Source organism: Meriones unguiculatus, chromosome 10, assembly GCF_030254825.1.
Source record: "Meriones unguiculatus strain TT.TT164.6M chromosome 10, Bangor_MerUng_6.1, whole genome shotgun sequence".
Lineage (NCBI taxonomy): Eukaryota > Metazoa > Chordata > Mammalia > Rodentia > Muridae > Meriones > Meriones unguiculatus.
In genome coordinates, this window is record NC_083358.1 from 119,200,991 (window position 1) to 119,222,056 (window position 21,066).

The 21,066-nt window shown below is 42.8% G+C and overlaps 1 protein-coding gene across 1 annotated transcript in view; it reads right to left on the reverse strand.

The window, feature by feature from the left end:
• Positions 1 to 5,321: 5,321 nt before the first annotated feature.
• The window catches only part of Hhip (hedgehog interacting protein), a 91,908-nt gene continuing 76,163 nt past the window's right edge, over positions 5,322 to 21,066 (reverse strand). Inside the window, exons 12-13 of the mRNA XM_021635645.2 lie at positions 13,754 to 13,902; positions 5,322 to 11,048 (exon numbers count right to left, since the gene is read on the reverse strand). Of these exons, the coding sequence (XP_021491320.1) occupies positions 10,855 to 11,048; positions 13,754 to 13,902 (343 nt within the window). The 3' untranslated portion in view covers positions 5,322 to 10,854. The remainder of the gene's footprint in view (positions 11,049 to 13,753; positions 13,903 to 21,066) is intronic.

Sequence of the window (21,066 nt, forward strand, 5' to 3'; positions counted from 1 at the left end):
CTCTCTCCTACCGTTTGGGTCTCAGGGATTCAACTTCCATCACTAGGCTTAACTACAAGCATCTTTTCTCACTGAGCTCTCACTGGCCTAGGAACTGTCATATTGGTGGTGGAAGTAAATGGGAGTAATCATTTGGTGGGAGACTTTGGCAGTATTTTATCAAACCACATGCATTTTTTCTGACCGTAATCACTGGATTATAAGCCGAACTCTCAGCTATTTACCTAGAGCAGCTGCAAACGAATCCATTAAAAAAAAAAAAAATCAACCTGCAAATGTTTGTCGCCTCTTTGTTCATAGTTGCCAAAGTTTGGAAGAAAATATGGTATCTTTTAGTGGGAGAAGAAATAAGTAAATTGTGCTACATGGATGTATGGGCACGAATAGGTCATGAACTGTTGAGCCATAAATATGAGACAGAAGAAAGTTAAATGGACATCTCAAGGGGAAAAGCCAACCCAAAGAACCTTTCTGCTGCCTGCACACACTGCTCCAGAAAAGGCTTGGTGGAGGGGAATGAGTGGGCAGAGCACTTCCACAGCAGCGACGCTGCTGTGCGGCACTGGAGTCGAGGGTGCCCGTCGTTTCCCATCTGTCACAACCTTAGCGAACGCTGGGCGGGGAGGCGTGGCCTGCCGCCGCGGACACGCGCTGTCAGTTGCCACTTCCACTGTGATAAATGCACTTCCAGGAGTGAGTCTCCATATTGGCACAGGCAGGGCACACATACGGAGAGGGGCTTAAGGGATCACTCCGCGCCTTCTGTCAAGGCTTGAGAGGAGCCCAACTCTGCTCTAAGAAATAGAGCTTATTAAAATAACTTGTAAGGAAAATTGACTTGTGTTTAGCAGACTTGTGTTTCTTCGAGCTCTGCATTAGTGTAAGCACACGAGTCTGTGGCCATGTTTTCCCTTTGAAGTTTTGCGCTTAGTGGGAAACCTTCACGTTACTACATGCTGCTGGCCCAGCGGTCACCGCGTAAAGCTAATCTCCGTCAAGGGCGCGTGTGCTACCCGGCTGTGCGGCCTATGTCTGCGCGGCACACTCCAGCTTGAGTTTGGCTCGGGCTGGGACGGTCCCAGCGCGTTGCTGGGTGGTGATTGTGCCGCTGAGAAGAGCGGCCACTGTGGTGACGACCCCTCCCAGCGTCCGGAGAGCTTCACCTGCACAGCCTTAGTGCATCCCACTCCGAAGCTGGACCGCGCTCCAGAGGCTCCGGAGAGGCACTCAAGCCACAGGCTCGGTTCTTAGCCCGGTGCTGTGGAGAGCTGCAGAGGCTGTGAAGGGCGGCGCACAGGGAAGGAGTCAGGTCAGGGGGCCTCCTCTGTGGCCGCTTTCTCCGTCCTGTTGTAACTGACAGAGGCAAAGTAGACAGGAAGGACCCCGGAGGGAGCTGTCACCTCTCTGTGACCACACCCTCGGCAACTCGGAGGAAGGGAGGCACGGATCGGATAGGACAGGACCTGAAAGGACACACAGAATGAGCCCTATTCTAGGACGACAGGAACAATGGAGACAAATTCACAGACCGTGTCAGAGAAATTAGCAACAGCCCCACAGACGGGAGGAAGAACCCGGGGGTGGGTCAGGGTTGGCACTAGAGAAAGATGCATAAGGATGTCCTTCAACATTATTGTACGTGCACTTGTGTGTGTGTGTCAGAGGTTGACGTTTGGTGTCGTCTTCACCTGTTTTTCTGCTCTTTATTGAAGCAGGCTTGCTCACGAACCTGGAGCTTGGTGTTTGGCCCATTCTGTTTTGATTTGCTGGCCATGGTCAGATGACCCCACTGGAGTTACAAGCATGTCCGGCTGTGCTGAGTTTTCGAGATGCGATCCAAGCTTGGGAAGCCGGCACCCTCCTTACAGAGGTGTCTCCCCTGACCAATTTTCTTTTTAGCAGAAAGAAGCTGGTTCCCAAGTGTACGTGTACCAGCGAGGTGACCCATCAGACTCCTGGCGTGTGCCCCTACAGCCTCCCAGGGTCCTTGCCACTGTGCCTGGCGTGCGTGGCTTTTGGTAGCTATGGCTCAGGGAGCAGGGTGTCTCTGCTAAGATAAGTAGCTTTTCATGCAGCACATGGATTTTGTATCAAGGAGTCTTAATTACAAGGCTATAAATATGTCGAAGGGCTCTGACGGCACCTTATTACATCACAGACTGAGTTCAAGTGGCTTCTGACACTGGCACCGTCCCTAAGGGAGCCACTCTCACAGGCACTGCCAATCAGGCCTCCTCTGTCCTGTCTCCCTTCCCTTTTGAATTCTGTAAATTAGGAAAAACAGTGCATACGAACGAACTATAAATCAAGTTATGAAAACACATTCAAAATAATCCACAGTACTTGCCTGTTTATTTTTTTTTAATCTTTTCGTTTCTTTGATGGATGGTACAATTTTATCTCTAGGATACCCCTCTTTGGAGTGCTAGACAGAAAAAAGGGAATTTTTTTAAAAAATGAGATACTAACTTGTAGCTTATATTTTAAATTGTATTTCCCAGGAAATAGGACATCAACTTCAAATATCCTTTGTGTGTGTGTGTGTGTGTGTGTGTGTGTGTGTATGAGTGAGTGCGTGTTTATGAGTGTGTATGTGTCTCTCTGTGTGTATGAATGTGTGTATGAATGTGTATATATTAGTGTGTGTATATGAGTGAGTGTGTGAGTGTGTATGTGTCTCTCTCTCTCTCTGTGTATGTGTCTCTCTCTCTCTCTCTGTGTATGTGTCTCTCTGTGTATGTGTCTCTCTCTCTGTGTATGTGTCTCTCTGAGTGTATAAATGCATGTGTCTATGTGCGTGTGAGTGAATGTATGTATATGAGTGAGTGTGTGAGTGTGTATGTGTCTCTCTCTCTCTGTGTATGTGTCTCTCTCTGTGTATGTGTCTCTCTCTCTGTGTATGTGTCTCTCTCTCTCTCTGTGTATGTCTCTCTCTCTCTCTCTCTCTGTGTATGTCTCTCTCTCTCTCTCTCTCTGTGTATGTGTCTCTCTCTCTGTGTATGTGTCTCTCTCTCTCTGTGTATGTGTCTCTCTCTGTGTATGTGTCTCTCTCTCTGTGTATGTGTCTCTCTCTCTCTGTGTATGTCTCTCTCTCTCTCTCTCTGTGTATGTGTCTCTCTGAGTGTATAAATGTATGTGTCTATGTGCGTGTGAGTGAGTGTGTGTGCATGAGTGTGTGTGTGAGTGAGTGTGTGTGTGTGTGTCTCTGTGTGTGTGAGTGTGTGTGTTTGTACTCATGCACATACAAATGTGGTTGCTCAGCCAGAAGGTAGCTTCAGTCACTCCCACCTTGTTTTTGTGAGACAGGGTCTCTCACTAGACACCACGCCAGCTCACAAGTGTAACAGGCGTGTGCAGCCAAGTCCTGGCTTTCCATGCTGGGACCCGAACCAGGCTCTCATGGCTGCACAGCAGGACAGCTTTCTTCCCTCTCCTTTAAAGCCTAAGTGAAGTGGGCACACACACCTGACACGCTTCCTGTACTGCCCAGGGAACTCTGGCCGCTGCATCACAACTGCGTCCTGTGCGAATCCTCAGTGTCGGCTGCTGGGGACTATGCCCTCAGCAGGACCTGGGAGATGTGCGGTCTCCACAGTTTCCTGACCTTCTTTTACTGTGCTCGTACTCATGGGGTCCATGAGAGCAGAGTGTTGTGATGTTCCAGAGGGCATGTTAGTATCTTTTTTAACCTCTCATTTGAATATTCTGCTCTTATCTTTTTTGTGGTACTGGCAATGAAATCCAGGGAGGGCCTTTGTGCGTGCTAGCCAAGCACCCTACGGCTTAGCTGCACCCCTGCCCTGCTATGCCCTGGTCGATTTGAGGAGCATCATCTCTCTCCTCACCCCTCTCTAATGTATATATCAACCAAGAGTTTAAAAATAGGTGTGGAAGCAACTTCAGTTGCTCATACCTTAGGGAATTTCAAACAAGGAACTGATAAATGAGGAAGAAAGAATGAACTCAGAGCGAGCAGGGAGAGCAAGAATGCTTCGACTTCTAGCTGTGCGTAGGCATTTTTATTTTATCTCTGTGTGTGGTATGTCTTCTAGCTCTGTCAGGGATTCACAATGAGGCAGACACATGCACAAGAGTCAGGGATGCTCTGTGGGATAAGCCAGGGCGATGTGCTCTAACAGCCAGAGGGAAGAGGCTGCGGAGGTCTCTGGTGCCTCTTGGGCCCCTGTGAGAACCAGCTGAAGGATGCTTTCCTGATGTCATTTTGTGTAAACTTCTAGGTAGTAACCTCAGCTCTGTCCTGAGTGGATCTTGCCACATGTTTTATTCTCTTAGAAACAACCTTTTGCAGATCCTTCTTTTTCTTTTCAGGAAGCCACTGAGGTGTGTTTATTTAGAAACGTAGGGGCTGGGATGGAAGCAGATGGCTCTTCTGATATTTGTTCGCATTCACTGGTCAGGCTTTTAAAACCGTTTATGTGTTACTATCTGCCGGATGCACATACATGAGTGCCTGATGCCCGTGGAGGCTGGGAGAGGGCACTGGGACCTGTGTCACTGGAGTTAGGATGGCTGTGAGCAGCTGTGTGGTGGACCATCCTGGCGTCCTCTGAAGGCTCCGGCCATTGAGCCTTCTCCCTAGTCCTGCTCCTCAGACTTTTGACAAACACCTTTGCTTAAAATCCAATAACAAGACCACAGAGTGGTGGGGTATCTGCCTCCCCCTCTTCTCCATGCTCCAAGATGCATCCTCTTCACTGTGGTACCCAGCATTGCCAGTGTTCTGCTACATTCTTTGTGTAATTCTATATTCCACAGGCTTTAAACCCGACCAGTGGTTTAGAAGGATCAGGTTTGGGGCTGGAGAGATGGCTCAGTGGTTAAGAGCACTGTCTGCTCTTCCAAAGGTCATGAGTTCAATTCCCAGCAACCACATGGTGGCTCATAACCATCTATAATGTGAACTGATTCCCTCTTCTGGCAGGTGTAAATGCAGATAGAACACTCATAAAATAAATAAATCTTAAAAAAAAAAAAAAAAAAAACAACTAAAAAAAAAAAAAAAAAGAAGGATCAGGTTTAACTCACAACTAAGAACAAATGAAAACCAATGCGGCCTCTCTGATTGCCTCATAGATTTACACAATGAAACTAACCCCAACATTAGCCTGCGGTTTGTGTGAATTAAAATATTAAATTTAATATTAAGATTAGATCATGAATAATGACAGAAGACAATAATATTCAGAAGTAACTTGAATATAGAATATTGGAAAAAGAGTGTTTGTGTAACCGGTCTGAAAATTTAGAAGAAATTTTTTAAAAACTTAAAATAAAAACAAATTTCGAAAGGGCACATGGCATGAAGTCATAAGATAAAAGTTTAATACATTTGATCATGTTAAGACACAAAACACAGCCAATCTAACCAAATTTCAGGCATGCATTTACATAAATATATTAAATTAAGAAAAGAAATTATACACTTAAAACATCCTTTCACCTAAAACATCATTAAATCCACAGATCAACAATAAAAGCCAGTTCTCTGCATTTACCACTTCAAGATACATTTTTTTCTATTTTAAAGATAACACAAATACACTTGTTAGAATTTATATGCATTATACATATATTATATATTACATAGATAGTGTGTATACATATGTAGTGTTTGTACAGATAGATAAATATATATACATATACATGGGGTGTGCACATGTACAGATACACACAGACGTACTTGAGGCCACCTGTACTTGTAACTGCCGGAGTCTAAAGCTGAGCTAGTTGGATGTGAAAGTCTCTTTTCATCAAACGTGTTGATCATCCCAGTGAGCGTACAGCACTGTCCTTGCAGGTGCCCTCGCTTGTGAAATTACACGAGGCACCTCCGCCTTTTTATTGCATTAGTGAATAGATGGGCTGAATGACAGATCAGGCAAGGAAACTTCACGTTTTAACAAACTGACCTAGCGAACCAGGTTAGTTCAACCTCAAGGGGATCATGCAGGCCAGTAGCTGTGCACACTGACTCTTTGAAACATTTACAAATCATGAGCAGCTCTTGCACTAATTCTGCTTCTTTAAACTTGCACCTAGGTTACTAAATGTTCCTACCGCCTTCTGCCTCTTATCAATGTAGTGACAGAAACTCGAGGATGGATTGGTTCTGAAATTTCCTGTAAGATCCTGTAAGATCAGATTGCCTTGATTTCCAACAGCCTGAAGGAAATGGACAACTCAGAACACCAAAATGTGTGAGAAGAACGGAGCACAAAACCGCCCCCAACAATGAACAAATCACTCACAGATAGTTGCAAGGAAGATTCAGATCTTCCTATTAGAATCGCTTCAGGCTTACGGCCATGATTCAATAACTTCCCTTGCAACTAGACAGACTTTTTTCCGATAGTAGTGTGTTGTGCCATGTCCTAGGGAACCCAGTTTCCACTTCACACTACTTCAGTGTTGTCCATCGTGGCACTTCACGGCTCTTAGAGACACTCACACCCGTACACACTCTCACTAGAATAAGGTTTGGGGGATATCTGATATCTCAGAAGGCTGTCAGTTTAGCTTCTCAAAAACAATATTATGAAATGAACCTTCTGAACACGGATTCTTAGTTTACTCCAGGAAAGTCATGCCTCAGATTTTAAGATTATGGAGTAAAGAAACATCCGATGTTTATTCTGGCACAGACCATGCCAAGCCTAATCATACCTTATTCATGTGAATGGAAACTATTGACTAGTTATTTTTCAGCATGGAAAGAAATGTTCCAGACTGAATTTCTAACTGAGAAGAAAAGGCTTATAGAGTTGACCACTATGAATTTCCCATCACTGCCTGTTTCACTTTTTCTCTATAATATCTATTAGATAACAGAATGTTATTCTTTTTACTTAAAAGACAGCAGCTGAGATAATTTACTATACATGGGATGCGTCTGAGGTCGTCATCACCAAGATACTAGTGTTTATTTTTTCCCACACTGATCTGGAATAGCTTTCCTTAAATTAGACTTTGTAGAGATGTACATCGCTTTGGTGGGGACTAAATAGGGGTCTCTCCTGTCAGTCAAGCTCTCCGTGAGGGTGGCTGCCCTTAACTTCCTGTGACTTTGCTAGAAGACTGTCATGAAGTGTCTGCACTGGAGGATGTGTGTGCTTTTCGTCATTTCTTTCAGTGACTCTAGTAAGCCGGCCTGGTAAGCTATTTCTCTACTCTTCTTAATGATACTGAATTTGAGTCAATGTGACTCTAGAAAAGAAAACAAAAGGGACTCCCCCCCCCCCAAATGTGCGGTATCTGCTCCAGGACAGCTTCATAGTGAGCACACACGATATGTCTGCTTAGTAAAAAAACAACACAAAATGGCAGTGGAGGAGGGAGAGATTTAAAGAGAGGCAGGTAGAGAGACATGAGTGGAAGGGCAGAGAAAGGAGAGGCCGCGTAGAACCCCACCTAATGTTCTAGACAGATGCTCAGAAAGCAAGCTGATACACCACCTACAGTTTTACTGATATACTTCCTCTCCTTACAAACTGAAACTGGCATTCTTTTGTGTGCCGAGACACAGAAGAGAAGCTCATGCCATCTTGGATCAGTGTGTTCTTGGAAAGAGCTCAGGTTCGGTGTCTAATTCACTTCTCACCCTGATTAGATTTGTTGTATTCTTTGTGGTTCAGATATTAAAACAAGCCAAAGACAAATGTGCTAAAAAATAGTATCTTATTCTGTAATATTTCCCCAAACAAAAAGCAGGGAAGGCATGACTACTCAGAGCATAAAATGATAAGGAGATAGTTTACTAGCTGAGTTTGGTAGACATGTATTGACTTCTTTGCCCATCCTTCATGAATTGACCAGTTAAAAGGCAGAAACTTCTGAGTAAAGCTCGTAAAATATTTTCCAACATCTTAAATAAGATCCTAAGAGGTATGGATGGAAGAGCTTGAACTTTCTTAAATGTTCCTCCTTTTCACTGTAATGATATGCCAATTTAGTTTTCATATCATTACTTTATGTGCTTTGAAACAGGGCAGAAGTTTGGTAGCAATACTGGGAGGAAGGTTATTTCATATTCAGCTGGTACCCAGAGCTTAAGGTCTGGAGTGGGTAAGGGACACATAATGACATCATTCTCCATTTTAGATGTGTGCTTTGTTAGATGGTACATTTTCACTTTTAAATGGTTAGGGATTTATTGGTCTCAGCTCATGTTTTTTTTTTTTTTTTTTTTTTTTTTTTTGTTTGTTTGTTTTTTAACCTATTCCCATCTGTCTCTCTCAAATAATTTACAATAATCCCCCAGTCATATTTAAAAACAGACTTCAAGGAACAGGTCAAAGGAAAAATTGGAATTGGTCACATAATCTAAAACACAGTCATTATCAGTCATTGTTATTCATCTTTCTCCTAAGGACAGAATGAAAGGATTCTCCTAACATTCTCTGCTTGGGTTAAATATCTATGGATGAAATTCCTTAAAGAGAATTTTGTCTTTCATTTTAATGGCTCATTACTGAAAAGGCAATAACATCTTGGGTACATAGTGCTTTTCTAAGCCACTTGAAACCTTTTCACTTGGGAAAGGGCTGTTTGAAACAGCTCTGGGCATGGCCAGCTTAGCCTGGGTTATAGGAAGGGGAGCTCCCACCAATAGAACACCTTCTCTTTTAAAGATAGAAAAAGAGGCACTTGGGTTTTAAGATTTTGCTGACTTTCTAGAGGCATCCTTATTGTTTTTGCTCAAACTATGAGTGGGAGAGTGTGTAATGAAACTGTACAATCTGACAGATTTGGACAGCCGGCTCCCTCACAAGCACTTCACAGTCTGCCGGTGTCACCCACGCTGGATAAGGGAAGGCTTGATAGTAAGATCTGCCTACAAAAATGGTTTTCAGGGGAAGTTTTCCTTTTTTAAAAAAATTGTAAAACTTTCTGTGATGGAATTCAGTAAAAGGACTATGAAGAGAAAGCAACGGAGACAAAAGATTGCTATTAACCTACAGATGCAGGCTACTGCACGGTTCATTGCAAGATTTGTCACAGTGCTGGGCCAATGAAGTGCTGGTGAGACTAGAAGGGACCACCCTTTCTCTGGGGTAAGAGGGCAATTTGGTCTCCATGCTCATTTACTCCCAAGACTTCTTTGAATAGACTGTCAATTGAATCTAAATTGTGCAAAATTATGCATGCACTTTTTAATGCAGGCTATTGCTCACTAAGCACCAAGATTTCCCAACCATTTCCATTTGGTATGAGGTCACTGGACTCCAAGTGGTCATATATGGAAGGCAGGCACAGTGGACCCAACAAATGGTTCTACATTGTGGAGTCCTCGGACGTGCTTAATTTGCAGCTCTCTCACTTTAAAACAACAGAGGAATACTAGCTAGAAGATTACTGTCCCTGCACCATAATTAAGGCTCGTACTCTAAAGATGAAGAGCGTGTGTGCAATGCCAACGCTGCACGCTTATCTGATTCTACAGTTTGGATTCCAGAGGAATAGATGTTACGGCAGATGGTATGTGCTTATCACGGTTAGACATCAGTAGTACAAAAACTTTTATACTTTGTTAAAATCTAAACATGGAGAGGTGGCAAATGGAAAACCATTAAGAAAAATGTCGGTCAGTCATTTAAATTTAGAGTGCATCATTTCTTTAAGAAAATCTGAACATTTGCAGAAAATTTATTGAGGCAAGAACCACAGGGCACGGTCACAGAGACCTGACGGAACATATGCATCAGAAGCCAGATTTGCCGAGAAGGCCGATCTTAAGAATCTGTGTGTGAGCAGCTTATATGCAGCCTGAACTGGCTCTGAACGGGCAAGCTCTTCTCCAGGGAGGGTGCATTCGGAGCGGACACGGCAACCTCTAATCCCACAGACTCTGACAGCTTGCTGCGGGGAAAGGACTTTACAAGCTATAAGGACTGGCTGTTTCCTTGCTTTTTCATCTGGCAGGAGTGATTGGATGCTGGCACATACACACTGCTAGAGCAGATCCACAGCACATCAGAGGCTGTTGGCTGTTTGTACTCCCCTTCTTTCCAATTAAGTTGGAGGAAACGTAACTTTAGTAATTTACAGGACAGGATAAAGGTGTTTCATCCAGGTGAGGTCCATATTATAAAAATAAAATAAAGAATATAAACATGTAACAAAACCCAGTGCCTACTGTTACACAAAATATACAATAGAAGCAGTCCATTCAGAAAGATTGCTTTTTCAAATAGGTTCTTCCGATTTAATCATAAACATTTGAAAACCATATTGAGATTAAGCTGGAGTAACCAGATTGCGCTGTCAACTAAAAAGGTTAAGTGTGTAACATTCTGTCAGCAGATACATCAACAGAAATGAAGATTACAATCTTACATCAAGCTGCTTGTTCAGAAATTCACCAAGGAGTTTGGAAACATGCTCTCTTATTATAGACTTTTAATATAAAAATATTTCCACCACATTGCACAATAACATTTCAAGCCCTACAAAGGTCAGCTTTAGGAATTACAGATAGACTTTTCCTGGGAAGTAAAAGAATATCTTCCGATGCTATAAAAATTCCGTGATCAATGTGCAGTGGAACTTCTGTTTAAAGTACTCCACACCAGGAAGTAGATTTTTAAAAAATCTGTTATACAACCTTGGGTTTAGGGGTTGTAAGTGCGGGTGTGGACATGTGTATGTAAAACAAAACAAAACAAAACAACACGTGCCAAAGTACACACTGAGATCTACACATCTCTGTAAATTCCTTTTAAATTACTAAAAGAAAATGAAATCACAGGAGTGTGTAGCAGGAGGACAGTCTCTCTTTTTAATGACAAGATCAAAATAAATGCCCACCAAAAAGAAATATTCAAACGGTCCCAGAAACTATACAATGTAACTTGTGAGATCCAGCAAATAAGATGTCATGTCAATGATCTGATCAAGAATACCTGCCCTGGCCACTCTGCGCATGTTTCTGTCCACTTGTTCACACTGAGGACCGAGGTAGCCTTTTTTACAGAGGCACTTGTTAGGTCTGACACAGACACCTCCGTGACGACATGCCGGCTCACATTTGGCTGCAAGAAAGAAAACAACATGGTATCCTTCATCTTTATGTCAGAAGCCATGTACGAGATCAAGGATTTGATGAATAAGGAAAGGTAGGAAAAGAAGACAGGAATAAAATGACCAGACAGAGGAAGATGCAAGCGGGAAGGATGGTTTCCAGACACAGCGGTTTTAGGGCGGGGACTGAGCTAAGCGTCTGGCTGTCAGCACCTTGAGAAGCAGAGCTCAGGAGAAACCATCTCAGGGGCTTGCACAGCTGACTCTAAAACAGCGATGTCAGCCCTTTCAGCTCCTGCTCCACAAGGCATTCAAGCAGCAGCCAATTCCATTTCTTCAGGGTAGGACCTCAAGGAGAGAGGCTAGCCTTGAGAAAGGGGCGGCCAGCTAGAGCAGTTCCAATGTGGTGCTGAAATAAGGTCAGTTTGGGACAGGAGTTACATGAAAAATGCAGTGTCTGGCCTCCCTGGGCTCCCCACTTCCCCATGCGTTTAGCGGGGCCCCCCCGAACACATTGATCTCTGCTTGTGCCTGAAATCCCATCCTGGGCCAAATGCAAGAGGCTGGCTGAGGACGTGCTGGGCAACGCTCCTGAGGGCTGTTTTACAGCACAGAACCTCCTTAGTGAATCCTACTTGATTGCTGCCCCATAGGAAAAGAGTGGAAGGCCTTACTTCTGAGGTGATGTGAAGACACACAACTTGGCAAATTCACTAGCTGTCGTGTGTTGATAAGTCTGGAGATGGACACAATCAAGTCCTCTGAATACATGTCCCTGTACTGTAATGAATCAGGGTCACTTTCGTGTTTTCAGATAGAGTACTCAAAACTCATGCTTCTGGGGCTGACCCATGAAAAAGAGAGTTCAACAAAAAAATGAGACACATTTTCTCTTCAAACCTAAGAGAGATGGGGTGAGACACCTGGGTGCATAAATACAATTCTTCCTTGACAACATCCCAGATTGGAACTAGCCCTGCTCTGATGTAGCCCATGGCTGCTCAGCCTCCATGTTGGGTTCCCTAGTAAGGGGAGCAGAGGCTGCCTCTGACATGGATTCTGTTGCCTGCTCTTTGTTCACTTCTCCCTGGTGAGGTGGCCATTGCCAGGCCACAGGGGAAGAGGATGCAGGCAGTCCTGATGAGACTTGATGGGCTGGGGTCAGTGGGTAGGGGAGGAGGGCTTCTCCTTTCTGTGGACTAGGGGAGGGGGATGGCAGGAAGGAGGTGAGGGATAGAGATGTAAAGTTAATAAATTATAAAAAATAAAAATTTAGAAAACCCAGGATTGATTTTAGAAACAATTTAGTTTTTCTTATTTATTGAAAATATTTAAATTTAATCAGGAGAAGAGTTCTACTTCAGAAGATTTTACCGAAACAAAGCAAGCTAATCAAAGGATGATTCTCTGCTTGTGATTGGTATCTATCAAGACACTGGCTAGCACATGAGCACTTAATTTTTTCACCCTCAGTTTGAGCATGCTGTCCCAAGAAGGCGCTCAGAAAAAATTTTTAACCGATACTTGTTTGAGGGGACATAGAAGTTAGGCAAAGTGCAAAGAACCTAACAGAATGCTATGTGAAACAAACAGGGAGTCAAATACCAAAAGAGGTGGAGGAATAGTTAAGTATATAACGGTTATTACATTTGTACATTGATTCTTAATTTTGGGCTCGACTGCGTAAAGGGAGATGGAGTTGGTCAGTAGAGTGTACGTGCTTATTCTGAACACCTACCGAGGTTCTGCTGAGTTATAGTTCCGAATCTCTTACCTAGATTTATACCTCTAGTCCTAGTCAGATGTTAGCAGTGTTGCTAGATGGCAGAAGCAATTTAAGCTTAAAATATGCACTGTCTATATGATCTTTAGGTGATGATGGTTTTTGTTAGGCAATATATTAGCTAGGCAAATCATAATTACAATATAGTTTGGAAAATACATCTTTAGAATAAGAAGCAGCATTTGTGAGCCAAAACCATGTTAAATACTAATTTGAAGTTTTGGTTCCCATTGGCAGGGTGTGCGTGAGTGTGTGAAGTAGTAGAGACCAAAATCATCCCTGACTAATGCATGCACAATCATTACTGAATTCACGTTTTAAACACAGTGTTAAACTCTTAAGTTTGTAAACTTCCTAAAACTTCAACATGGCACAAAGTTAAGGACATCCTCCTGAAGGGCTACGATCACCTGAGCAGAGCTCCTCTCTCTCTCTGAGCAGATGTGCACTTCCACGGTGGGTTACTGGGGAGGGGGGCAGAATAGAAGCATCTTGTGATCTGTGTCTAGATAGCTGTGTTTTCGCTTTGAGTTAGCAACACCCACCAAAAAGCCCCGTTCCTAGGGTGTCACAGCAAAGCGCAGGCAGGGAAGCCAGAGAAGGCAGCTATGGGGTGTCTGGAAAATACTAACCCTTGCCAGGGGTTTGGCAAACACCAAGTTTTTGGCTGGTGTGAATGTCAAACAGGGCTGTGGGGTGCTGTTTTTCATATATTTTTTCTTTTCTGAAACAGTCTTTTAAAAAGACCTTTTATGCTGATGGTTAGCCTAGACATGTGAGTGTATCCAGAACGGGGAAGACTTTGTTTGTAACTTCAGAAAGAGACATTGTAAAGGGCTGGCCACTTGCATACTAGATGGTCCTAGCATCAGGCGGTGCTCCCTTCTCATGCTCAGGGCTTTCAGTCTTCTGGGTGCTAACAGGAATACTAACCAACTCTGCAGAAGGGTCCTTCCCAGCCGGGGCTGCAGCAGCACCTGCCCGTGGGGGTGCAGTAGCCATTTCGACAGAGCCGCGAGCAGTCCGAGGTCAGGGTCTGTGCGGGCTGGACGGGGACTCTGCATTCCTCAGGCACCAAAGGTCTGCACCCCAAAACAAGAGTTGACATTGCACATCAGTTGAAAATCAGTTTGGGGTAAAATGTGGTGGTCTGACAGCTTACAAAGAACGTCTGATACTTTCAGAAGACCTTTCTCCAGTGACACAGTCAATCACAACTCCAGAAGAACAGAAATACATTGGCAATGTGTAACAGCCTAAGAAACTTTATTACTGTCAAAATTCTCCACTAAAAAGTACCAAAATAATATGACTTTTTGTATTTGCTAACTAGAATGTCTAGAAACCGTAATTTTAAATATTTTAAAGTTTTATATGGTATGTGTGTGTGCCTACATGTGTGTTTATGTGTGCGTGTGCATGCATTTGTGTGTGAATGCATTCATATGTATATATGTGTGTGCTCAAGTGAATACATTCTTGCTTGCATGTGTGCATGCGTGTCTGTGTGTGTGAATGCATGCATGTGTGTGCCATGGTTCCTTTATGTGGATCAGAGGTCAGCCCCGTGGAGTCAGTTTTCTCCGTTCACCTTTCCATGGTTTCTGGGATGGAGGCCAGGCTTAGGCTTGTTCAGCAAGTGCTTTTACTTACTGAACCTCACATTGTATTTTAAAAACAGAAGAGCACAGTACAGATCCATAAACATGTAGGGTAGTGTCTAGGAGTTTTTCTTGTTTGGAGCCTCACTGGCAACATCACAGGACTGGTGCTATCTGTCATAATGGACACTTGCTGCCCAACAAACATGTGAAGGCAGTAAGGACAGTGAGCAAAGTTAGGCCAGACCACTTCTACAACGATCCAAAGTCATGTGTTAGAATCTCAAATACTAAAGCTATATAGAAACTTCTTTATCGCTTCTCATCAGTGAAAGTCCTACTTTATGCTGAAAATACTGTGGTTTGCAAGTAATGTTGCAATTCTGAAGGCTTAAACCTTAAACCTGCTCAACTGCTTATTTACAAATGGATATGGTCCATTTCTATTCAGACAACACCAACTATATTTTCCATATGTTTCCCGAGGAAGTCTTTTTTTTTTTCAAGGGAGGGGGCTGTCTATTTATTTATTTTTTTAATTTAATTTTAATTTTTTTTTAGTTACATTTTGTTAACTCTGTGTCCCCGCTGTATCCCACTCTCTCATTCCCTCCTCAACCCCACACTCCCTCCCTGGTCTCCTCCCTGCCCCTTTCCAAGTCCACTGATAGGGAAGGACCTCCTCCCCTGTTTTATTAGGTATCTTCAGGGCTGGCTGCAAAGTCCTCTTCTGTGGCCTAACAGGACTGCTCCTCCCCTGGCGGGGGGGAGGGAGTCAAGGAGCCTGACCTTGAGATCCTGTTAGAAATAGTCCTTGTTCCCCTTACTATGGAAAACCAATTGGTTACTGAGCTACCACAGGCTACATCTGAGCAGAGGTTCTAGGTTATATCCATAGATGGTTCTTGGTTGAGTGTCAGTCTCAGAAAAGACCCTTATGCCCGGATATATTTGGTCCTTGTGGAGCTCCTATCCTTTCCATATCATACTAACTCCCCTTTTTTCATATGATTCCCTGCACTCTGCTGAGGGTTCCCAAGGAAGTCTTGCTGGTATGTATATGTATGTACATGCACACACACCATACACGAGACAGGGTTTCAGCATATAGCCCTGGAACTCACCACTGCAAGTACTGAGCTGGCCTCAAAGCCACAGATACATGCCTCCCTTTCCCTAGTTCTGGGATTAAAGGCATGTACCATACATCTGACCAAACTGATATACTTTTATGTCATAAAAATAAAGCTTTTTATTGTCTAACAATTCTTACTTATGGTATAGTTGAATTTATTTTTAAGTTATGTGTTTGGATGTTAACTACAATACTAGAAATATACCAAAGACTAAAATGTCCAGGTCTGTGTGTCCTAAAGACAGAGGATTGTTTCTTCGTCTAGAGAAGAGGTGAAGTCAATGTATTTAAATTCATTTTTCCCAAGAGCATGTCTGATAAAGTATGTATGACAAAGATCTTTGGCAAAGCCATGTGTTCCTCTCTGCATGATGTTTGCTGTGAAGAGCCAAGTGTTCCTCTTGGCATGCTGTTTGCTATGGATACAGGTTTGCATGGACTGAGGAGGAAAGAGAGGCAAGGCAGTGCACTTTGCACTTTGTCACCCCTGGCCATTGCATTGAAACGATCATCTTAAGAATCCGTAAACACTATCTAGCCATACCTAGATGACAGCGAAGCAAAAATCGAGAGTACACATTCATCACAGTAGTTTTAATACGCATTTCCATTGTACTAGAAAACTGTGTTTAGTGTATAATCCAATTAGAATCATTTGAATAGTTTTGTTCTTTTAAACAAAATCACTTTTTTTTTCAAGCCCCTGGATGCTGAGCTGTATTGAATGGAGTCAGAAGTAACTTTCAAAATAGAAAACATAGCCAACAGGGTGTTTGAGTTTGCAATAAGGAATATATTGTGCTTATGTGTTGACAGCTATCCCCACAGCCCTTAAGCTTAATTTGAACCAAAAAAGCATATTTCCTCATCTCCTCACATGACAAATTATGAAACACTAAGGGGCTATCACAGAAAATTGCTTTAGTATATAAAGTATTGTTTCCAGAAAGTTAAGACACTTTCTTAGAAGCCCAGTTTGGCTGGTTTTGTGAAGTGGTACAAAGGTCTGGTTACTCTGAAATGAAGAGAGACAGCGGGAAGCATGGGTTATTTATAATACACATTGTCTGCCTGACTTTCTGCGAATAGAAACGGGCAGCATTGGCTGTCTCGGGATAGTGCGATTCTGGGTGGCTTTAATTTAAAGCATTTACTTTAATGAATGAACAAATAAATTAATAGATGAGACATCTTCTGGCAGCTTGTGTTGAAACGCTGTGATGAATCCTGTCCTGAATGAGGACTGTTGACATCTGCTTATTATGTGTTTCACAGAAGGTTCATTCTGAATTTTTTCTGAGGTATACACATTTCAACTTCATTCAATCATAAAACGAGATACAGATCCTAAGGACTACTCATTTATAAAATCCTGACTCATTGGAGGTTTTAGCAGATGGGATAATTCTATGGCTTCTCTTGGTGGCTTCTTGAAGGATGAGGGTGACATAACCTTCTCACTTCTTTGCCCACAGTCACTTTGGAGCTCATGGAAAAGTGTCTCCTTGTTATCATCATATTTATAAGACTGTTCCTCCTCCATCCTTTTTTCCATTCTCATAAGTTAAAAGAAACCAATTGTCTAAACCTTTGTTAACCCACAGCCTAGTTTCAGATGAAAGGCATCTCCGTTCTCAGTTGGAGGCCATTTCCTAACCAGCAGCACCCCCTCTTAATGTGGTGGTCCAGGCAGCACCCCAAGCCACAAATGTCTACAAGGGTGTGTGACTCTCTCACATTAAGATTTATCAACTCAAATCACCCTCTCTATTTCCATGAGGAAATCAGCAGGTAAAAATTATAAGATTTCTTAATCTAGGCAAAGTGGTTAAAAACGGAATGATAATGTCATCTGGTTCTAGATGGAAAGACAAGACTATTTGATACATTTGCAGCCTCTTGACTGCTCAACTATAATTATTAGAGCTGAATGTGAAAAAAAAAACATTAATTCAAAGTTTCATATGCTTGAAAAAATCTGTCTCCAAGGTGTTTCGTGTTGATTACTGCTTCAGCCCAACAGAATCTCCCTGTCTTCACCACCGTGTAATAGTACAGCAAATCGTCTAGGAGGTTTAAGTGACAGTCACAGATTTATCATAGGGCTGAAGGCTGGGAGATAGTTCTGGCAATTCAAGCAACAGCCCTCGGGCAGACTAGAAATACACAAAGTCAAAATGTGATGGGAATGAAACTCTGGACTCAGGAGGAAGGGCAGGACAAACAGCTCAGCTGAGGTCTCCATACGTGAGCGAAACCCAGACTTAATTTTCATTTGCTCATTAAGATGACCTGATATAATAAAATAAAAATGTAACACAAATAAAAATATAATAAACGCGTAAGACATTCAGAAGACTTAATTCTATCAGATTCTAGCACTGAGCCAGGGGGGCTGGTAGGTGAAGGGAAGACACATGAACTTTAAAAATGCCTTTAAGAACCTTGGGCTTAGAATAAAATAAATCTAATTTTAAAGGGTAAATTTTCATTATTTACATTTTACATTTTATGTATTTGTAAATAAATGGCATTTATAAGTGGCAATTCAATCAAAATTTCATGGCAGCCTGTAATAGTCATCATAGGGACCAATGGTCTAGCATTCAGAATTGATAGATTAAGAAAGACTATCATTGAATAAAATGGAAAATTCATTTGAACATTGTGGGTCTATGTCACAACTATAAGAAAGAGGAAATACATGTAAAATATTTACATGTGTTCTCATCATAAAAAGTCAGTATGTGGACTAATGGATATGTTAACTTGCTTGACTTAATAATTTCACATAATTATCCAAAATTATGTAATCCCTATACTACAATCCACAGACCTAAAGAAGCTAAATAACAAGGAGGACCCTAGGAAGGATTAATTCTCATTCAGAAGGGCAAATAGAATAGACACTGGAAGCAGTTGAAGAGAGGGAACAGGATGGGAGCCTACCATAGATCTCCTCTGAAAAACCCCAACCAGTAGGGGATCAAAGCAGATGCTAAGACTCACAGCCAGACTTTGGGCAGAGCACAGGGAGTCATAGGAAAGAGTGGGAGAATAGAACGATGCAGAGAGAACAGGAGCTCCATAAGAAGACTAACAGAGCCAACAAATTTGTGCCCAGGGGCGCCACCAGAGACTGATGATGCACCAAGCAGGGACCACGCATGGAGAGGACCTAGACCCTCTGCTCAAATGTAGCTCATGGCAGCTCAGTCTCCATGTGGGTTTCCTAGTAAGGGAGCAGGGGCTGCCTCTGACACGGACTCTGTTGCCTGCTCTTTGATCACCTCTCCCTAGTGGTGGTGGCATTGCCAGGCCACAGAGGGAAAGGATGCAGCCAATCCTAATGAAACTTGATAGGCTGGGGTCAGATGGTAGGGGGGCCCCCTTTCTGAAGAATAGGAGAGAGGGCTAGGGGAAAAGAAAGAGAGAGGGTGGGACTGAGAGGAAGTGAGGGAGGTGGCTACCATAGGGATGTAAAATGAATACATTATAAAAAATACATTTAAATTTAAAAAATGATGTTGTGTCTACAGTTTTCTGTGCTTCTCTTTAATAGTGGTCTAAAGATGCTAATGAAACGTTCCAGCTAGGCTTTAAAATATGTTGTTATAGCAAACAACATAGAATTTCTCTATGTCCAGTTTGTAAATTAAGCTTTATCTTGGTGTGGGCTGGAGAAAGCTGTGTGCAGTGTTGGATCAGCAGTTGCAGACAACAGTGGGGCTCTCGCAACAACCCCCCAAGGGCGAGGTGTGGGGGTTGGGCTGCACACTGCAAACACCCACAGTTCTTGTTGGTCAGTTCATTCTGTCTTAGCAGATCCAGAGAGGACAGTTTTGAGTCACTGTGATAGCATACAAAATCGGCAAGCTTTAAGAGGGGAAGGGCCAGAATTAGGCTGGCATTTTGTAAACACAGATCTGTCATCATCTTCAATGAAGACACGATTGTTTTCAAAACTAGAAAATAAAAAGTATTTAAAACGACTTGGCCACATTAGTGTCTCGTTGATATGTGAGACTTTGTTTTGAGGAAGGTAAAGGCTCTGTGCAACACAGGTATCACATAGGTCTATGGACACATGTCTGTAAGCACACAAATGAACACATATGCAAATCTTGACAAAATATGAGGCAATTCTAGTTATAGCAGAGTCATTACAACACATTATGTACCCATAATCAGCCATTCATTTGAAGTTTTTACCTTGATTTTGCCTATTTATTTTTTTAATCTTTTAAATTTGAGATGACCTGCAGTAACTTATTAGCTAGAAGGACATTTTTTTTAAAGTGCACACATAATGAAGTTTATCAGCAATAAAAACAAAGGCAAGGAGAGAAGCGAACACACATTTTTGCTTATCGGATATACATGATAAAAATAATAGCAAAAATGTGGAAAATGCTTGCCTGTCTTTTACAGTTCTGACTGACCACACTAGGTGGGTTTTTATAGGGCGTATTCTTGTTCTTGACCCCTAGTGTTAAGAAATTCTGTCCTGTGTGAGAACAAGTCCCTGTGGAGCCTGCCTCCCTGTTAATAGCTGCAAGGTCAGCGGAGCCGCTAAACAGTTTGTGTTACTGTCAGGGTGGCCGTGAAAACACCACCTGCCACAAGAGGACTTGGCAGCTGGGGCAACGGGCACTGTGGGAGTGGGTCAGCCTAGGGGCCACTTGCATAAGACTCGACTGATGAATCTGGGCTCCACTGGCTCACTGGACGAAAGTTACTCTTTAATGTGCAAGTTTCTTCAGAGCGACAGAGCTGCCTACAGGCTCCCAGACACACACAAAGCACTGATTTACCCTTGAGATGTATGTTTTTAAACCAATATTTTAGCATCTTGCATAATAAGGAGTAGGATGAAGTGATTTAAGAAGAAAAAAAATCAAACCAAGGGACCTAAGTGGCATCTTATGGGAGTGGGGAGAAGGGGGGAGTGGGGAGAAGGGGAAGAATGGGGAGAAGGGAGGAGTGGGGAGAAGGGGAAGAATGGGGAGAACGGGGGAGTGGGGAGAAGAGGGGAGTGGAGAGAAGGCTTAGGTTTTGCTCCTGGTCCTAGAGGAGCCTGGGGACACAGCGTTTCTGAAGTGCGACCTCTCACGCTAGGAATTTGCATTGTTAATTTATAGACCCTCCCCCCATCTTGGTTGGAGAAGGACTAAGCAAGGCTTTGAAATACAGGAAGAGTGGGTTTAGGGAAGGGAAAGCAGCAGCAGAGAGGAATAGCTCTGCTCTCTGCATTCCTGGAGAATTAACGCAGAGAGCATTTCACAGTCAAAACTAAGGCAGTTTGGTTGAAGTTGAGCTGAAAGTAGAGGCTTGTGCTCCACAACGATGTCAGAACCTTTCCATTTCCACCACTGTCAGAGAGCGCTTGATCCTGATTCTTTTAAAATTCATTCACTCTGGGAGCTACAGGGAGACTACAAAGTGAATAAAGTGTAGAAAAAAAAAAAAAGAAAAAATCATTCACTCATTCCCTCATTCATTCATTCATT